Below are 17,456 nucleotides of genomic sequence, written 5' to 3'. Positions count from 1 at the left end.
CTTTGTTTGTATATGACAACACATTGACTGCTTCTTTGCAGAACATGTTTTGAGTTTGAGTAATCCTCACATTCAGTACAGTAAAAGAGCAGTTCTTATCTGCAGTAAAAAAATAATAATAATAAATCATCCTTCACTGATACATGAAATAAGGGTTTAAAAAAGAATTAACAGTTTGGAGTGATTTTAATATCTGGAATTCACACCATCAGGATGCTTTACAAACATTTGTGATGACTTTGATATATGTACATTACTTAAAGCGAAATTAACAGCATTTTATACATTTATTAATTTAACAGTGTCAAGGCACTTACAGGTCCACATGGTGTATTCTGGATGGTTACAATAAACCCGCCTGGGTTTCTGCTTTTGGCTAAAACATAACGACATGTAGCTGGGAAGGTGTAAACACGTCCATCAAAAGACTGAAAATACATGTCTCCTGTAACCGAACACTCTCCTGCAACATATAACACACATAAAATATTTAGTAGCCACATTACTTTCCACCTCTCTCCAAGAAATGCAAAAACATCTTCCAGTTATCCTGTTTTCAATAATAACTTAATATTAAAAATATTTTATAATGTAGATAAAACAAATCTTTTACGAAATACATAGTAACTCTGTTAAAGAAAGCAAGTGACTGAGAGGAACATCATATAATGCAGTGGTCCCCAACCCCTGGGCCGCAGACTGGCACTGGTCCATGGGTGAATTGGTACCGGGCCGCACAGAAAGAATACATAACTTACATTAGTTCCGTTTTATTTATTATCTGATTCTGAACGATGTTTTATTTTGGAAAACTATCTGCCACATCTGTTTATGACTCACTCTTGATTCATGTTAAGATGCTTGCCTTGGTCACATATCTTACCTACATTTGCTACCTTCTTAAAGGGGCTGCTGCGGCCGCTAACACATAATACATTCCCGCTTAATTAAAACCCCCAAGTGAGCAAAATTAACTAAAAACAACACAGTGAATTCACGTTTATTATTGTATTTAGAAAATACCAGTTTGCATGCCGGTCGAATTTTTTTATTTTGTTATATTTATCCGCCACACCTTAAAGGTCGGTCTGTGAAAATATTGTCTGACATTAAACCAGTCCGTGGTGCAAAAAAGGTTGAGGACCGCTTATATAATGCACTCCTCACACTACTCATCCCATGTCAGCACAATATACAAGATATGGATATGAGACGTGTATATTACTATTCAAATAGCTGTAAGAGTTAATGTAAATATATTTACTGAACCATTAGCAGAATTGAAAAAATCTTGGACATGACAATGAGATATTCAAGTGTCATATTTAAACTTTCAAATGATTAGACGGTTGTAATGTGGACTTAAAATAAAATAAACATTAAATGCACACAAAAAACTTTATCTAGTCAACTTTTACTTGCTGATACCTCAGTATGAAGCTAATAAAATGGAATGGATTGCATGTTAGTTTAAAAAGCCAGATCTAGCTTGCAGAATATTAAGGTAGCAATGAAGGCATCCTAACAAACTGAAATACAGCATTGTACAACAACTGCACTACAGCAGGTAATGAAAACTGCCCAAAATATTATTGGAACACAGCTGCCAAACATTATGGACAATTTATCAAAAGCATTGCTTTTGGCAAGCTAAAGGAATACACCTCTCTTCCACACTATTAACTATTTGCACAGCTCCCATCAAGAAAGCTCTGTATTTGTCTTTATACTTGTATTCTGACAATGACATTAAATTTGACCTAGCTACTCCAATTACACTGTCTAAAATCTTTTAAAGGAATGTTGAAATTGGTTAATAATATTTCCCACCACAACAGTTAGAGTTTGCGATGTCTGAGGTGGCTAAACCATTCTGTTTGTTCTGTGATATGTTACCTCCAGTGTTGGGCAATAACACGTTACTAGTACTTTGACAGTAACTAATACTGTAATGCATTACTTTTTTAATAAAGTAACTCCGTTACCATTACCATATGGTGCGGTGTCTGTTACTATTTTTAAATGAATTAATTTTGGCTGAAGTGTAGCCCTCAGTCTAACCTGTTTACAGCAGCGACGCATTTATAGGATTGGTGGATGCCAATCACTGTAAACACAAAGAAGACACACTGTGGGTGTGTTTCTGTTTATTCAAGTATGTGCGGCATTAATGGCGAGGCGAGGCGAGAGCAAGACGAGTTTCTCAAAGTTGAAATATGTTTATTATTTCACTTTAGTTGAGCATAAAGACAAAAACTTTTTAGTCAAATATAAGCTGTGTCTTTCTGGTTTGAAGGTCGTATCTACTAGCAGCAACTTCAATCTTTCGAAGCACCTCCAGAAACTACATGCCTCGATGAAGCTAGAAGCTAACCTGGTTTTATTTTGTACATTGTTGATAGTTTTCATACTTAAGCTGTGAAAGGAACATTTTTAAGGGCTCAACACAACAGCTTTTATGATGCAGAAGTCATTTTTCGTTTTTGATTCTGATATATTATTCATCTTGTTTTGTTATTTATTTCAGAAATCCTTGTGATATTTTTTTTTAATGAAGTAACTAGTAACTGTAACTAGTTACACTGGTTACCTCCACGAATTAAATCCACCATACCATAAAAAAAATAACTAAAATTCCCACATCACCACAATGCTATACCACTGACAATCATGACCAAAGGACAATAGTCTCAAATTGTGAAATAAAGAGTAAAAGTAAAAGTAAAATCAATAGAGACTGAATGAGATGAATTTAATAAAAAAAAGGGGTAGTGTTAAAGACATATAGAGCATAAACCTGGACAACTCTGCTCAGTGCAGTTCCACACACCCCCAGCACATGTGCTAAAAGAGATAGAGACACAGAGTCAATGGCAATAATGCTAGTTACATACATTACAATTCACCGCCCATACCCCCCCCCCCAAAAAAAAAGGAGGGAAAAAAAAGAAAAAAAAGAAAAAAAAAAAGAGTTAAAATTCAAAGTTGTGTATAACCAGTTGTTGCACTCCTCCTGTATAGTGTGTCCTGAAGGGTACAGCATTCCCCGGTGTTCACAAGGACAGTCTGACAGCTTCACACAGATGCCATTTTCATAGATTAGATCTGCCAAAAGACAAACAAATATATAGACACGTATAAATAAAAATGTATGTACACTTTTTGCTGTGGTTTTCCATTTATACAATGCGTTTCCAAATCAAGTCAATTCGTGGGATTCATCATGTTTTAATGACTGCAAGTTTCCCATGTACTTCTATGTACTACAACACAAGCCTAAATGATAGCAGTGTACCCCATGCTTTACAGTACAAGGTGTTAATAGTGGCATACTGTATTTGTTTTTTGTGAAACAGCTTCACACTGCAGTGTAACAATTTACAGGTTTTAAGGGAGCTAAACAGATAAACAAACTCAAATCAAGTGCAACAGTTTTAGTATTTGTTTGAAGAGCACAAATACTGCTAAAATTGTGGCCCACTTAATTTATGAATTTTTACATTTTCTAACACTTTTTCCATAATGACATGAAGTGGAAGATTGAAGAACAACAAGCCCTGAACCCCAGGTGAACTTCAGGTTTTAGGTTTGATTTTCTTATACATGTACATTTTCAGCATTTAGCAAATTCCCTAATCCAGAGCGACATACAAATGTCTCTATCAATGAATAAATCCACACTGGTTCAGTCTGGCTCTGCCCACCAAGCCCTTGCAATAGACTTCGGCTTTGGGGTGCAAGGCTTACATAGCCGGGGGTCAGGCTGCTGGTTGTCTCCACACCATTGGTGTGTTGCAGGAATACCATGCTGACCTGCTGCGGGAGATGGATGAGGGGTTAAAGAGGCACATTGTGCAGCCGATCTAGCTTTCAGGGCCACCAAAAGAAATGGCTAAGGCTGTAGGTCGGTCCATGCCATCCTTAGTAGCCACAGAAAGGCATCTGTCTCTTCTGGCCTGTTTGGCCCCAATGGCTGCAGGGCATTGCTCCAGCCACTCTGAGTGGGCCAGAGACCAGTCTCGAGAGACTACCTTAAAAAGCCAGACGTGTCTCAGTGGGTCCTGTGCACTGTATAGAAGGGCTACTCAATTCATTTCGGGTCGTCTCCACCCCTCCAAATATCCATCCTTCCGGTTTACAGGAAGTTCCTAAGGTTTGCTTCCATTCGGCCTTGTGCTCTCACCCCGCACCGTCACAAAGTGTATGAATGCAGCTCTGACCCCGCTGAGACTCTGGGGCATCCGCATTCTGAACTATATCGACGATTGGTTGACATTAGCTTGATCAGAGCTTCTGGCAGTCTGGCATCAAGATGTCAGTCTCGCCTGCATGAAGGAGCTAAACACCAAGAAGAGTGTGCTTTCTCCAGTACAGAAAACCACTTACTTAGGAGTATCGAGTTTATACTCAAGGCAGTCAATAGAGTGAAAAATGAGACTTCTCTAGTGGTGGCTAACAGACAGAGGGCTCTCCCAGAAGGGCAACCCGCTCCGCACCAGTAAGGTTCTCTTAGAGGCCCTGTTAGCTTTCAAGCCTTTCGTGGAAAGAACCGGTGTTCCTGTCTCAAGACCTTGGAGCTCCATGTCGTCACTTGATGCTATGACATGGGGTAGGGAGCGGTCATGAGTGGGCTCCATCTCACTTGGCACAAAAACTGCCTGGAGATGCTGGCCATGCTTCTGGAGCTGAAGCACATTTACCCAGACTTGAGGGACAGCCATGTATTGGTCTGTACGGACAACACATCGGTGGGCTCTTATATCAATCACCACATTATCTGTGTAAAGCTGCTTTGAGACAATGTTCATTGTTAAAAGCGCTATACAAATAAAAATAAATTTAATTGAATTTAATCAACCATCAGGGGGGTCTGTGATCTCGCCCCTTAGTCAGGCTGGCATGGCAGATCCTCCTGTGTACAAATCAGGGAGCTGACGCCCTCTCGAGGCAAGGGCCGAGGCCCAGGGAATGGAGGCTCCACCCTGAGGTGGTGGAGCATATATGGCGGAGGTTTTACAGAGCACATGTAAATCTGTTTGCGACTCAAGAGACATTGCACTGTCCCCTCTGGTTTTCCCTCACTCATCCAGTTGGATACCATGGTACAGACGTGACAGAAGCTGTGCCTGTACACCTTTCCCCCATCGCACTGCTCCCGGGAGTTCTGGAGAGAGTTCACAGAGATGGAGCCCGTCTCCTCCTGGACATGCATTGGTGACACGTTTCCTGGGCCACAGCCAAAGGCTGAGGCTCTGTGGGACTCAGCCGTTGTGCTGGAGGCTCTGTCTAAGCCCTCCTTTGAGCCCTTTGTTAGGTTTTACAACCTTGACCTTAAAGTCACTCTTGGCTCCTCCTTCCTGCAGTCTAGCTGTGCCCATCCACACTAGGCAGAGACTGGTCAGTGTGGTGTGATGGGACTCTTGTTTTTAAAGCATTGATGATGCTTGAGTTCCTGAAGGAGAACATCTCTAGGTTACGTATGTAACCCTAGATCCCTAAAGGAACAAGGTGCTGCATCAACAGCACTTTGGGAACGCCCAACACACATTTTATAGCTTCCTGTTCGTAACGTCATACCGCCGGTTGACACGGTGTCTTGTTCCTTCAGGGAACTGGGGTTACTACATAAGTAACCTAGAGACATTTTAAACATTTAAATTGGATTAAAGCCATTTTTGGGTGACAGATTCTACTTGTTGCCCATATGTACAGTATTATATTTATTGGTTAAACATTTCCCTGGGTTTCACATAAGAATATAAATTGTCTACTGAAAAAAGCAAGACATTTTTAACTGTGAAAATAGGGAAATTATTCAGCAACATTGTAAAACAAGTGTTTCACAAACACTTTGAAGGCAAAACTATTGAGAAATATAGGCCATATCACAAGATGAGCAGCAAAAACTGGATGACCAGGCTTCAGCTCAATGTCAAAAATATTCGATTTACTAATTAGTGGAGGTAGTGCATGTATGCATTTTGAATAGATGTAAAAAAAAAAAAAAAAAGAAAAAAAAAAAACTTTTTTAAAGTCAAGAAATTCATATAGTCATGATTATATCTTGAATCATAAGTATAATAAAAATGCAGAATTTCTTATTTACCATTTGGACAGTAGCAGCCATCCAAACACTGTAGTTTACTGTCAATGCAGATGTGCTCAGTATTGCAGTGCACAGGACAGCATTTGATACACTCTCTGTGAATGAGCATTGCAGGACATTGAATCCCTGCACAAACCAAAATGAAACTTAATAATTTCACATTTCAATGATTCAAATAATTAATAAAAAGAACACCATGCATTTAACAAAACACACATGTATACTGTCACAAGAATAATTTATTTAATACAAGATTCAGTACCATAATATTGTTATTTTATTGTTAATATCTATCACTCAACATTAGTCAGCAAGTATTGTTTGTGTTACATACCACATTGAGGAAAATGTGCTCTCCAGTTGTGTAATGGGTGTCCAGCATGAGCACATGCTCTGGAATACTCAGTGAACACTTGGCAAACCATATCACCACTTAAACCAGACCTAACCAATGGAATCACAAAAAAGGTAATTCAATTAATACTGTCTATGCACCAAATATCTTTAGCATAGATCAATACTAAGCTGTAGAGCAGAAGAAAAGCCAAGTTGTGGGCTAGTGGGCCCTGCCTGCATAGGATGTCTGGCTCCAACAAAGGGATCCACAGTTGACGACATATGTTTTTTAGCATTATCAACTGAGTTCACCTTTACCTTGCCAGATGATACTCTCCTGGGTATACGTATGTGAGCATGTCTTCACAACTACTGAGTATTACACATAGTTAAGTTGCTCTTAATTAAACTGAACATGGATGGGCATAGATAAGGGATACTTGTTCAGCATGCTCCATGTTGCACAAATGACTTAAAACAGCAGACAATTGTAGACAATAAATAAATGTTGCTGGAACATCATACAAATTGACCAAGATCTTGGTCAGGCGAGAAGAATAGTAGCTAAAATAGTAATGAAAAAGCTTTTTATAGCTTTTTCAACATATAGTTGAAAAAGCTATAAAGAGGTGGAGTATTTAGAAAAAGTCTGGAAGTCTGTTTTTGTATTTTCTATTATAGTGTGAATATCAGTGTCATTGATCTGATCTACTTACAGGCAGAGGTCACTGGAGCAGCTGGCCATGTATGAATATGGACTGACAAATTCATGGCAGGATTTAAATGGCTCTTTCAGTAAAGATGTACACATCTCCTCCACTTCCTGCATTAAAAAGTCCTTCATTACAAGTGCATTTACTATATACAGTAATAGTTCGCATATATAGGTGTATCCAGTACCAGTAGATTATGGGGTTGTTGTGCAGAACAGGGAAACGAATAGAGAGAAGGCACCATCGGACATGTTAGCTCTGGCTCCTCCTCCATCCAACTGTTCCCAAACATGGCAAGATTATCTGTGAATATACCTGGACCAACAAAATCACAATTATTAATATTTAAAACCAATTACAGCATAAAAACTAAGGCATTATTATTATTGCACTAAACCAGAAAATTAGACTGGTTCAAGCTGAACTCAATTCAGAAAAGCAAAAAAGCACAGTAAACCAACATTTCTCACTAAACAGCAAAAACATAATGATTGGCAAAACAATATCACCTAATTCTTGTCCAATTTTCAAACAGAATTTTCCTCTACTTCTTGCAACAATAGAAGACAAAGTACAGTGGGGCAAAAAAGTATTTTGTCAGCCACCAATTGTGCAAGTTCTCCCACTTAAAAAAATGAGAGAGGCCTGTAATTTTTATAGTTGAAGGTACACTTCAAGGTACACTCTCACAGACCTGTAACTTCTTCTTTAAGAGGCTCCTCTGTCCTCCACTTGTTACCTGTATTAATGGCACCTGTTGTACTCATTATTAGTATAAAAGGCACCTGTCCACAACCTCAAACAGTCAGACTCCAAACTACACTATGGCCAAGACCAAAGAGCTGTCAAAGGACACTAGAAACAAAATTGTAGACCTGCACCAGGCTGGCAAGACTTAATCTGCAATAGGTAAGCAGTTTGGTGTGAAGAAATAAACTGTGGGAGCAATTATTAGAAAAGGGAAGACATACAAGGCCACTGATAATCTCCCTCGATTTGGGGCTCCATGCAAGATCTCATCCCATGGGGGTCAAAATGATCACAAGAACGGTGAGCAAAAATCCCAGAACCACACGGGTGGACCTAGTAAATGACCTGCAGAGAGCTGGGACCAAAGTTACAAAGGGTACCATCAGTAACACACTATGCCGCCAGGGACTCAAATCCTGCAGTGCCAGACGTGTCCCCCTGCTTAAGCCAGTACATGTCCAGGCCCGTCTGAAGTTTGCTAAGGAGCCAGAAGAGGATTGGGAGAATGTCATATGGTCAGATGAAACGAAAATAGAATTACTTGGTAAAAACTCAACTTGTCGTGTTTGAAGGAGAAAAAATGCTGAGTTGCATCCACAGAACACCATACCTACTGTGAAGCATGAGGGTGGAAACATCATGGTTTGGGGCTGTTTTTCTGCAAAGGGACCAGGACAACTGATCCGTGTAAAGGAAAGAATGAATGAGGCCATGTATCGTGATATTTTGAGTGAAAACCTCCTTCCATCAGCAAGGGCATTTAAGATGAAACGTGGCTGGGTCTTTCAGCATGACAATGATCCCAAACACACCGCCCGGGCAACGAAGGAGTGGCTTCATATGAAGCATTTCAAGGTCCTGGAGTGGCCTAGCCAGTCTCCAGATCTTAACCCCATAGAAAATCCTTGGAGGGAGTTGAAAATCTGTGTTGCCCAGCGACAGCCCCAAAACATCATTGCTTTAGTGGAGATCTGCATGGAGGAATGGGCCAAACTACCAGCAACAGTGTGTAAAAACCTTGTGGAGACTTACAGAAAACGTTTGATCTCTGTCATTGCCAACAAAGGGTATATAACAAAGTATTTAGATGAACTTTTGTTATTGACCAGATACTTATTTTCCACCATAATTTGCAAATTAATTCTTTAAAAATCAGACAATGTGATTTTCTGGATTTTTATTTCTCATTTTGTCTCTCATAGTTGAAGTGTACCTATGATGAAAATTGCAGGCCTCTTTCATCTTTTTAAGTAAGAGTACTTGCACAATTGGTGGCTGACTAAATACTTTTTCCCCAACTGTAACCCACTGGTATACATACCATAATTTCCGGACTATTAAGCGCAGCCAAATATAAGCCTCACCCACTGAATTGTACAAAGATTTTTATTTTGAACATAAATACGCCGCACCTGTCTATAAGCCGCAGGTGCCTACATTGAAACTAATGAACTTTACACAGGCTTTTGCAAAAGACAGTGTCTGTTACATGGCTTGTATCTAAACAGTAGCCTACCAAGAAAGTCATTGTTCACTGTCTTCCTCCTTCCTTTCACAACAATTTATCTCGGGAGTTTATCTTTTGGCATCGCCGTGCGTTTAAAAATCACCATCTGTGAAGCTTTTCTCCCGATGCCGTGCAGCTCAGAACACAGGTGAAGTGCGTTTTTTTCATGCCTGGTTGTTTTCAGCGTGACGAATAATTTGCATTTCCTGTAGACAGTCCGAGTGAGCGCCAGGTCAAACGTCAAACGATTTAATATAAAGAGTTTCATTGGTTCACCTGAACCCGTTCGGCAATTTCATTGATCTAATGTTCAATGCGTTCAATGATTAATAAATAAATATTTGATTGCCGAATATTGTACCCGAATTGAAGTAGCTGTTTCGTAAGATCTCTATTTTGCATACCATTGTATGAATGACTGCCTGACACATTATTACTATATTTATGATTAAAAATCTAAATATTAATCAGTAGTCTTCTTATGAATGACTTGTTTGTCATTAAATTTATGTTGCTGATGTAAAGTAGCCCTTTGTTACCAAACACCAAGTAACTAAATTAGGATACAATTATGAGTCATTTGCAAACTGTTTAGTGTTGATTACTTTAAAACTAACCTTCATCTGGGAGATCACAGGGGAAAGTATGTTAATATTTGATCTGTTAACTGATTGCATGTGTCAGATTTATTGCGTGACTCGGCCAGAGAAAAGCTTTTGCTATTAAACATTGTTTACTTTATCAACTAAGTCAGTGTAGTGGTGAAGGAAAGAATACATAGGCCAACTAATAGAAGGTTTGTGAATAAATGTCATGCTCCCTTGTAAAAGTATTTTTTTTGTATTTTCAAAGTAGAAATGTATTTTGTAGTTTATTTTGATACACCTAAAGTCAAGATATTTGGTATTTTATTTTAAAATACATTTTGATGTATCTTTGCCCAACCCTGAATGTGAGCATGAGTGAATGATATGTATTTCAGATTCCTAAAACACATGAACCATTCAGATAGCACTACCTAAATCTGATGTGACAGTTTGAAGATGACACTTTATATTAATTCATAAAATATTACCTATTAAAAAAATACCTTACCATAGCTGGTTTTCAGGTCATCATGAACATCTGCATTGAAGTTCCCACATAGTCCACAAGTGCGACCTACAAATTCTGGATTCATCTTAATATAGATGGAGCTGTTAAGGCCATGCCATGCCAGGGTGAAAACTTCACGGAGTGATACCAGGATGTAGTCAGAGATCCTCTCCAGCTCAATATCATGAATGTTATAAGGGAGCTGAATACTAGAGGAGTAAAAATGTATATTGTTAGAATTATATGAACCAGTGAATTTAATTCTGGTGATCTTACATACTGTACATTCTTGTGTATTTGCTTCTCTGAAATACCTTAAACACACAGATAAATGACACGCTAAACATTCAGCTTTAGTATGTCAGTGTTAATTACAATGTCCAAAGTGTAGTAATTAAAGCCAGAACAATACTCTGTCACTGTATATTTATATATATATATATATATATATATATATATATATATATATATATATATATATATATATAGACTTTCTAGTTTTTCAGTTAAAAGCTAAATTTACTTAAGAGCAAAACAACCTTGGATATTGATACTGCATTGTGAAGTATTTGATTCAGTAACCCAATATTAAACCATATATACACAATACTGGAATTGTGCATATACAAATACACATCAATATGACATTATATAATGATAAATATAATAATATGAATATGAATATGAATAATTTTACCAGGATCGCCTTCTTTCACCTTAGAAATATTGCTAAAATTAGAAATATGATGTCGTTACAGGATGCAGAAAAACTAGTTCATGCTTTTGTTACTTCTAAATTAGACTACTTTAACGCTTTACTGTCTGGATGTGCAAATAAGTGCATAAATAAGCTTCAATTAGTTCAGAATGCAGCAGCAAGAGTCCTCACTAGATCTAGGAAATATGACCACATCACCCCTGTTTTAATCAGTCTACACTGGCTCCCAATCAAATCTCACATTGATTATAAAATACTACTACTGACATATAAAGCACGTAACGGTCTCGCACCGCAGTATCTGAGTGAACTTCTATACCAGTATGATCCTCCATGCCTACTTAGATCAAAAGGTGCAGGCTATCTGTTGGTTCCTAAAATAATGAAGACTACAGCAGGGGGCAGATCTTTCTCTTAAAAAAGCCCCACAGTTATGGAACAGCCTTCCAACCAGTGTTCGGGACTCAGACACAGTCTCAGTGTTCAAGTTGAGGTTGAAAACACATTTATTTAATCAAACCTTTGATCAGTAGATTTTTTTTCTTAGGCAAAGGCTCAGATCTGGAGGGAACATGGATATAGAGTGTTTGGTGAACTGGGATATTTGTATGCTGTTGCCCCTCACATTCACACGTTCGCTCAGGTTTGTTGACGGTGGTGTGGTGGGTCGTCTCTTATCCCAGAGATCCCTCATGTCTGTATTACCTTCTGGTTCTCCCTTTTAGTTATGCTGCCATAGCGAGTCTTGCCGGAGTTCAAACTGCACAGTGGCATTAACTTTCATACAACAATAAGGACACTTAATAATCCATATCCTTCTCTTCCTGTCACCCTCTTCTGTCATTGAGGGAAAAGTCTTTAGGTTACGTATGTAACCCTAGTTCCCTGAGGGAATAACACACTGCATCGGAATGCTTTGGGAACGCGACTGCGTTGTCCATGCTCTGAGTAATGAGTCTAATAAGTCAAAATTAAAGACAGGTTGTCACCAGCGGGGTGACGTCATGACTAGGGAGTATAAAGCTTCTGTAACTGTGAAGGAAGCGCTGGAGGTGTGGCTAGAGATGCAGCATCTCGTTCCCTCAGGGAAATAGGGTTATATACGTAACCTGAAGACATTCCCTTTCAGGAACTTGAGTTGCGTCGGATCGCTTTGGGAACGAGAGTCCAATACCACCACGTCGACCAGTGTAGTGTGAATGGGCACAACTGAGTCAAAGGACAGAGGTGCCAGGAGTGGCTAAGGGATCAAGATTGTAAAACCTGGCAAAGGTGAGCGAGGTGGACCACCCCGCAGCATTACAGAGGTCTTGGAGGGACCAAGCCTTAGAGGCTGCCACACTCTGGGTCGAGTAAGCTCTGACCCCAAATTGAGGAGGGCCGTAGCAGATGAACAGTTGTTCTGACTTTCTCCAGGGACTCGTCCTGTGGACATAACAGTTCAGCACTTGGAGTCCAGTCTCTCCTGGTCTGGGGTCAGGAATGGAGGAGGGTTGAATGCCTGGAGCCTGACAGGTTATGGGACAACTGAGGCCACCTTGGGGCACCAGGAAGGCACTGGTCATGCCTGGATTAAACTCCAGGAAAGAGGGAGCCACAGAGAGGGCCTGCAAATCACCTACTATCCTCTGAGAGCAGGTGGCCAGCAAGAAAGCGGTCTTGATAGACAAGTGCCTCCACAAAGTCTCGGCCAAAGGCTTGAATGGGGGGCTCGGACAGAACCTCCAACAGGACAGCCAGGTCCCAACCAGGAACTCTAGGACACTCTGCAGTACTGACATGGTGTGCAGACATCCAGCAGCCTGACCTGCTGAGGCGTACCCCCCAACGCCAAGGTAGTGCACAGGGGCTTTGTGGGTAATGTTCGGGGGTTTTAGGGAAGAGGAAGCGAGGCGGAGCTGTGCGCTCTCATGATGGGGAAGACATCGCTAAGAGTCGTGCCTTCGAAGCCGAACGGGAGCCAGACCAACCAGAGGAGGAAGAAGAGCACCCGCCGGGAGCCACACACACACAGGCTGTGTGTATCCCTTCCCGTAATAAAATGAGGACAGGGAGAAGCACACGGCTAAAACGTGTGCTTGGTTTTCTTGAATGCCTTCATTCTTTTGACAAAACAGACACACAAACACTACATTTTCACACAGAGCTCTTCATGAACAAACATAAGCTGAAGTCGGCTTTTCTCCAGGTGCGCATATACTCGCTGGTCGTATACACTCCACCGGTGACAGCCTGTCTTCAATTTTGACTTATTAGACTCATTACTCAGAGCACATGGACAATGCAGTGACGTTTCCAGAGCGTTCTGATGCAGCTCGACTTCCTGAAAGGAACATGATGCCCTCCCTTCAGAAACTGGGCCGAATGGCAGTTTTCTAACATACTAATGACCCAAAACACACCGCCAAGATGACAACTGCCTTGCTGAGAAAGCTGAAGGTAAAGATGATGGAGTGGCCAAGTATGTCTCCAGACCTGAACCCTATTGAACACCTGTGGGCATCCTCAATATATTGATTAAATATTGGCACTTTGGACACAGTTTTGACATGTTCACTTCGGGTGTACTCACTTTTGTACAGCCATTTTTACAATAATGTCTGTATGTTGAGTTGTTTTTTTAGAGGACAGTAAATCTGTACTAGTATTGCTTTACCGGTAACGCGTTACTTTTGACAGTAACTAATACTGTAACTTTTTTAAATTAATTAATTCCAGCTGAAGTGTAGACTACAGCCTAACTTGCTTACAGCAGCGTCGCATTGTAGGATTGGTGGATAAACCACTGTAAACAGGAAGAAGACGCACTGTAGGATTGGTGGATAAACCACTGTAAACACGAAGAAGACGCACTGTGGGCGTGTCTCCGTTTATTCAGGTCTGTGCGGCAGTAATGGCGAGTTGAGGCGAGAGCAAGACGAGTTTCTCAAAGTGGAAATATGCTCATTATTTCACTTTAGTTAAGTATAAAGACAAAAACGTTCAAATGTCAAATGTAAGCTGTGTCTGTCTGGTTCGAAGGTCGTATCTACTGTGATAAACAGCAACTCCAATCTGTTGAAGCTGCTCCAGGACCTCCATGCCTGAGGAGCTAGTAGCTAGAAGCTAACCCGGTGTTCTGTTCTACATTGTTGATAGTTTTTATACTGCAGCTGTGAAAGGAACATTTTTAAGAGCTCAACACAACAGCAGATCCACTTTAGTTTTTGATTGTGAATATTATTCAGCTTGTTTTGTTATTCATTTCAGAAATCCTTGTGATATATTCAGTTTGTGCTGCTCTGACTTAAATAAAATAGTGTTTAAAAATTACTTTGTGTTTAAGTCAGTTTTGTGTTTGTATAGATCATAACACATAAAAGGGCATTAATAGGAACATTAAAGAAGGTTCTTTGAAAAAGTAACTAAAAAGTTACTTTTAACAGTAACGCATTACTTTTTGGTGTAAGTAATCAACAAAGTAACAGTTACTTTTTGAATGAAGTAACGAGTAACTGTAACTAGTTACGATTTTTTAGTAATGAGCACAACACTGTGTGTATATATATATATATATATATATATATATATATATATATATATATATATATATATATATATATAAATTCTAAATTTTTCTTACCTTTGGCCTTTGAATGTGACATTAAATCCTTGTAACCTAATCTCACCTTCCCATGGCAAGAATAGGCTTACTGATCGCCTGCAGGAGTATGGATTAGAATTGCATTCTGGATCGTTATGGACCTGCAAAAGACAGCATTAAAAAGTATAAACAAAATAACACACAACAAAATATATTTTTCTACATATAATAATTCTTTGTAGGAAACCGACTTATAGTCATCCAAGACAATGTTACTGTTGACAAGCCCTTTAATTAAGTGACAAATGATCTTGGCATTTGGCCAACAGAATGTCCAGAAAAAAAGCAGTTGCACTGATGGGCACTTTGAATTCCGATCAGTGAATCTCAGAAAACAAAGACAACACTGTTTGCTGTTTTGGCCCTACTCATAATTGCGCTATTAAACTGGAATGGACATAAATGACTCTATTAATAAGATCATTTTCTCTAAATTAGCCTAAAGCTATCACACACACACACAAGCACAGATTTTGCTATGTTCAAATACAAATTAACTACAGTTACAGATAATTTGCAGCTACATCTAAACAGTCAAACAAAAAAAAATAACGATCTTGTATTTCAAAATCATATGTCACATTTTAAAGTTAATACAGCTACCACAAAAATGAACTCACTCAAAAAAGAATGTACCTGTTCAACAATATTGGGCATGTTTCTGTGAATGTGCATATACCTGTATTAACACAGTTGACTTTGGGTTGTCCTCACAGTCTTTCAGAAGAGTATAGCTGCATTTGCCAGGGAAGTAGTAGTAAAGGCCATCAAATGTCTCATAATTGTATTGCCCCCATGATCGGCATGTCATCTCTCGCTCCAAGCCTGTATTCGCAACTACAGTACTTGCAACTTTAATTGCATGTTCAGAAACATTGCATATATTTTCAAACACGAAGTCAAGGGCAAAATCTACTAAAGTAAAAACAGTATTTTGTATTTTTGGTCTTTTAAGTACATGTAAATGTCAAGTACCATTCTCTGCCCCATTATTTAGTTATTAAATGTTATTTATTATAAATGTGATTGTATATGACATAAATTTGTCATAATGGAACTATCAGTTAGTCCAACATTAAATAGCTAAAGTAATTTTCAACAAATTATGATTTGGTGTACAGTACCTGCTTGGCAGTGTGATCCAAAAGCCTGAAAAGTGTCTGAATAGAGACAATGATTCCTATTCAGACATGGAAACATACAAGGATCTACAGCCCCTGAAAAACGACAAAGTGCTGCATATTATAATTTGTTAAAAAGTATGCCACAAAATATTCAAATCTATACATTTTCCATAATGTGTGTATGAAAATGTTTGGAAAATGTAATGTCTTTCTCTCATTCACTCACACACACACACACACACACACACACACACACACACACACACACACACACACACACACACACACACACATATACATATATCATACGGTATATACAGTATATATTCTGAACCATAGAACTTTGAAAGGTGGTCTGGTCTTGATAAATTTTTTATTCATTTTCATTTACATCATGTGGACAGTATGTACATCAATTATGTGGGGAAGAGATGACACCATCATGCACTTTGGGAACAAAGCAAACTGGTGCAGCCATTGAATGCTCTGGCTAATGTTTTGGTACAAAACTTTGGGTCCTGGTATTCATGTGGATGTTACTTTAAAATGTATAACCTACCATAACACTGAGGCAGATCAAGTACAATCTTTCATACCAACGGTATTCCTTTCAAGTGGCCTTATACACCAGGATAATGTTAAATGTGTTAACTTGTCCTACATATCCCAAATATCAGTGTAGCTGAGCATCTATGGGATATGATGGACAAACTAATTTGTTTCATAAAGGATACACCTGATGTCTTCATGCTACATTACACAGCACAACTTTAGAGCTTCTGTGAAGTCAATACCTCAACAAATCACAGCTGTTTAGGTGGCACAAGGAGACCCCACACAATATTAGTCAGGTGGTTTTAATATTATGATGTTATGGCTAATGAGTTAATACAAATAAACTGTAGATATATGAAGATGTGGTTCCTACCCCTGGATCTGTGGGCAGCCCATTCTTCACTCGGCTCTGAGGATGTGTTGTTTAAATGGACTTGCTTTTAAATGAAATTAAGGAAAAAGTTAACATAATACCTATTAATGCATAACAATACAGAAGCAATGAGTTTAATTACCGTTAGACAATAGCTCTTGTTGCTCAAACTAAAAGCCTATAATGAGCTTTTTGAGACAAAAAAAGTATGCTGTATGTTGTGAAAAGCGCTATAGAAATAAACTTGACTTAACTTGACTTGACTTTTCTCCTTATAAGCATTCAAAAACACGCTTTCAACAAAGTTGAACAGGTAATTACAGTTTTTCTCAGTTGCTTTGATGCATTTCTCGAATCATCCATAAGATTTGCAAATCAGTAAGTGCATTCTCAAAACAATGTGTACAAACAGCACAATACATTGGATTTCTTGCAAAAGCCTGTTTTCTGCTCAAAATCATTAGTACTTCACTCAAAAGTAAATATTTGTGTCAATAAACATATCATTGCCATCAAAATAAGAAGTCCATTTATCA

General features: G+C 38.9%; 1 protein-coding gene across 1 annotated transcript in view; it reads right to left on the bottom strand.

Moving 5' to 3' along the window:
- The window catches only part of otog (otogelin), a gene marked incomplete at its 5' end in the record, with an annotated part of 87,626 nt that extends 70,683 nt beyond the window's left edge, over positions 1-16,943 (bottom strand). The window contains 12 exons of the mRNA XM_083551221.1: positions 318-463; positions 2,798-2,844; positions 2,997-3,105; positions 6,107-6,232; positions 6,441-6,550; positions 7,159-7,265; positions 7,343-7,470; positions 10,508-10,716; positions 14,848-14,969; positions 15,548-15,693; positions 15,993-16,048; positions 16,921-16,943. Coding sequence (XP_083407347.1) covers positions 318-463; positions 2,798-2,844; positions 2,997-3,105; positions 6,107-6,232; positions 6,441-6,550; positions 7,159-7,265; positions 7,343-7,470; positions 10,508-10,716; positions 14,848-14,969; positions 15,548-15,693; positions 15,993-16,048; positions 16,921-16,943 — 1,329 coding nt within the window. The remainder of the gene's footprint in view (positions 1-317; positions 464-2,797; positions 2,845-2,996; positions 3,106-6,106; positions 6,233-6,440; positions 6,551-7,158; positions 7,266-7,342; positions 7,471-10,507; positions 10,717-14,847; positions 14,970-15,547; positions 15,694-15,992; positions 16,049-16,920) is intronic.
- Between the last annotated feature and the right edge of the window lie 513 nt (positions 16,944-17,456).

The sequence above is a fragment of the Silurus aristotelis genome (assembly GCF_946808225.1).
Source record: "Silurus aristotelis genome assembly, chromosome: 9".
NCBI classification, from domain to species: Eukaryota; Metazoa; Chordata; class Actinopteri; order Siluriformes; family Siluridae; genus Silurus; species Silurus aristotelis.
Note: the sequence above shows the minus strand (reverse complement) of the source record. Positions and strands in the feature narration are given on the sequence as shown.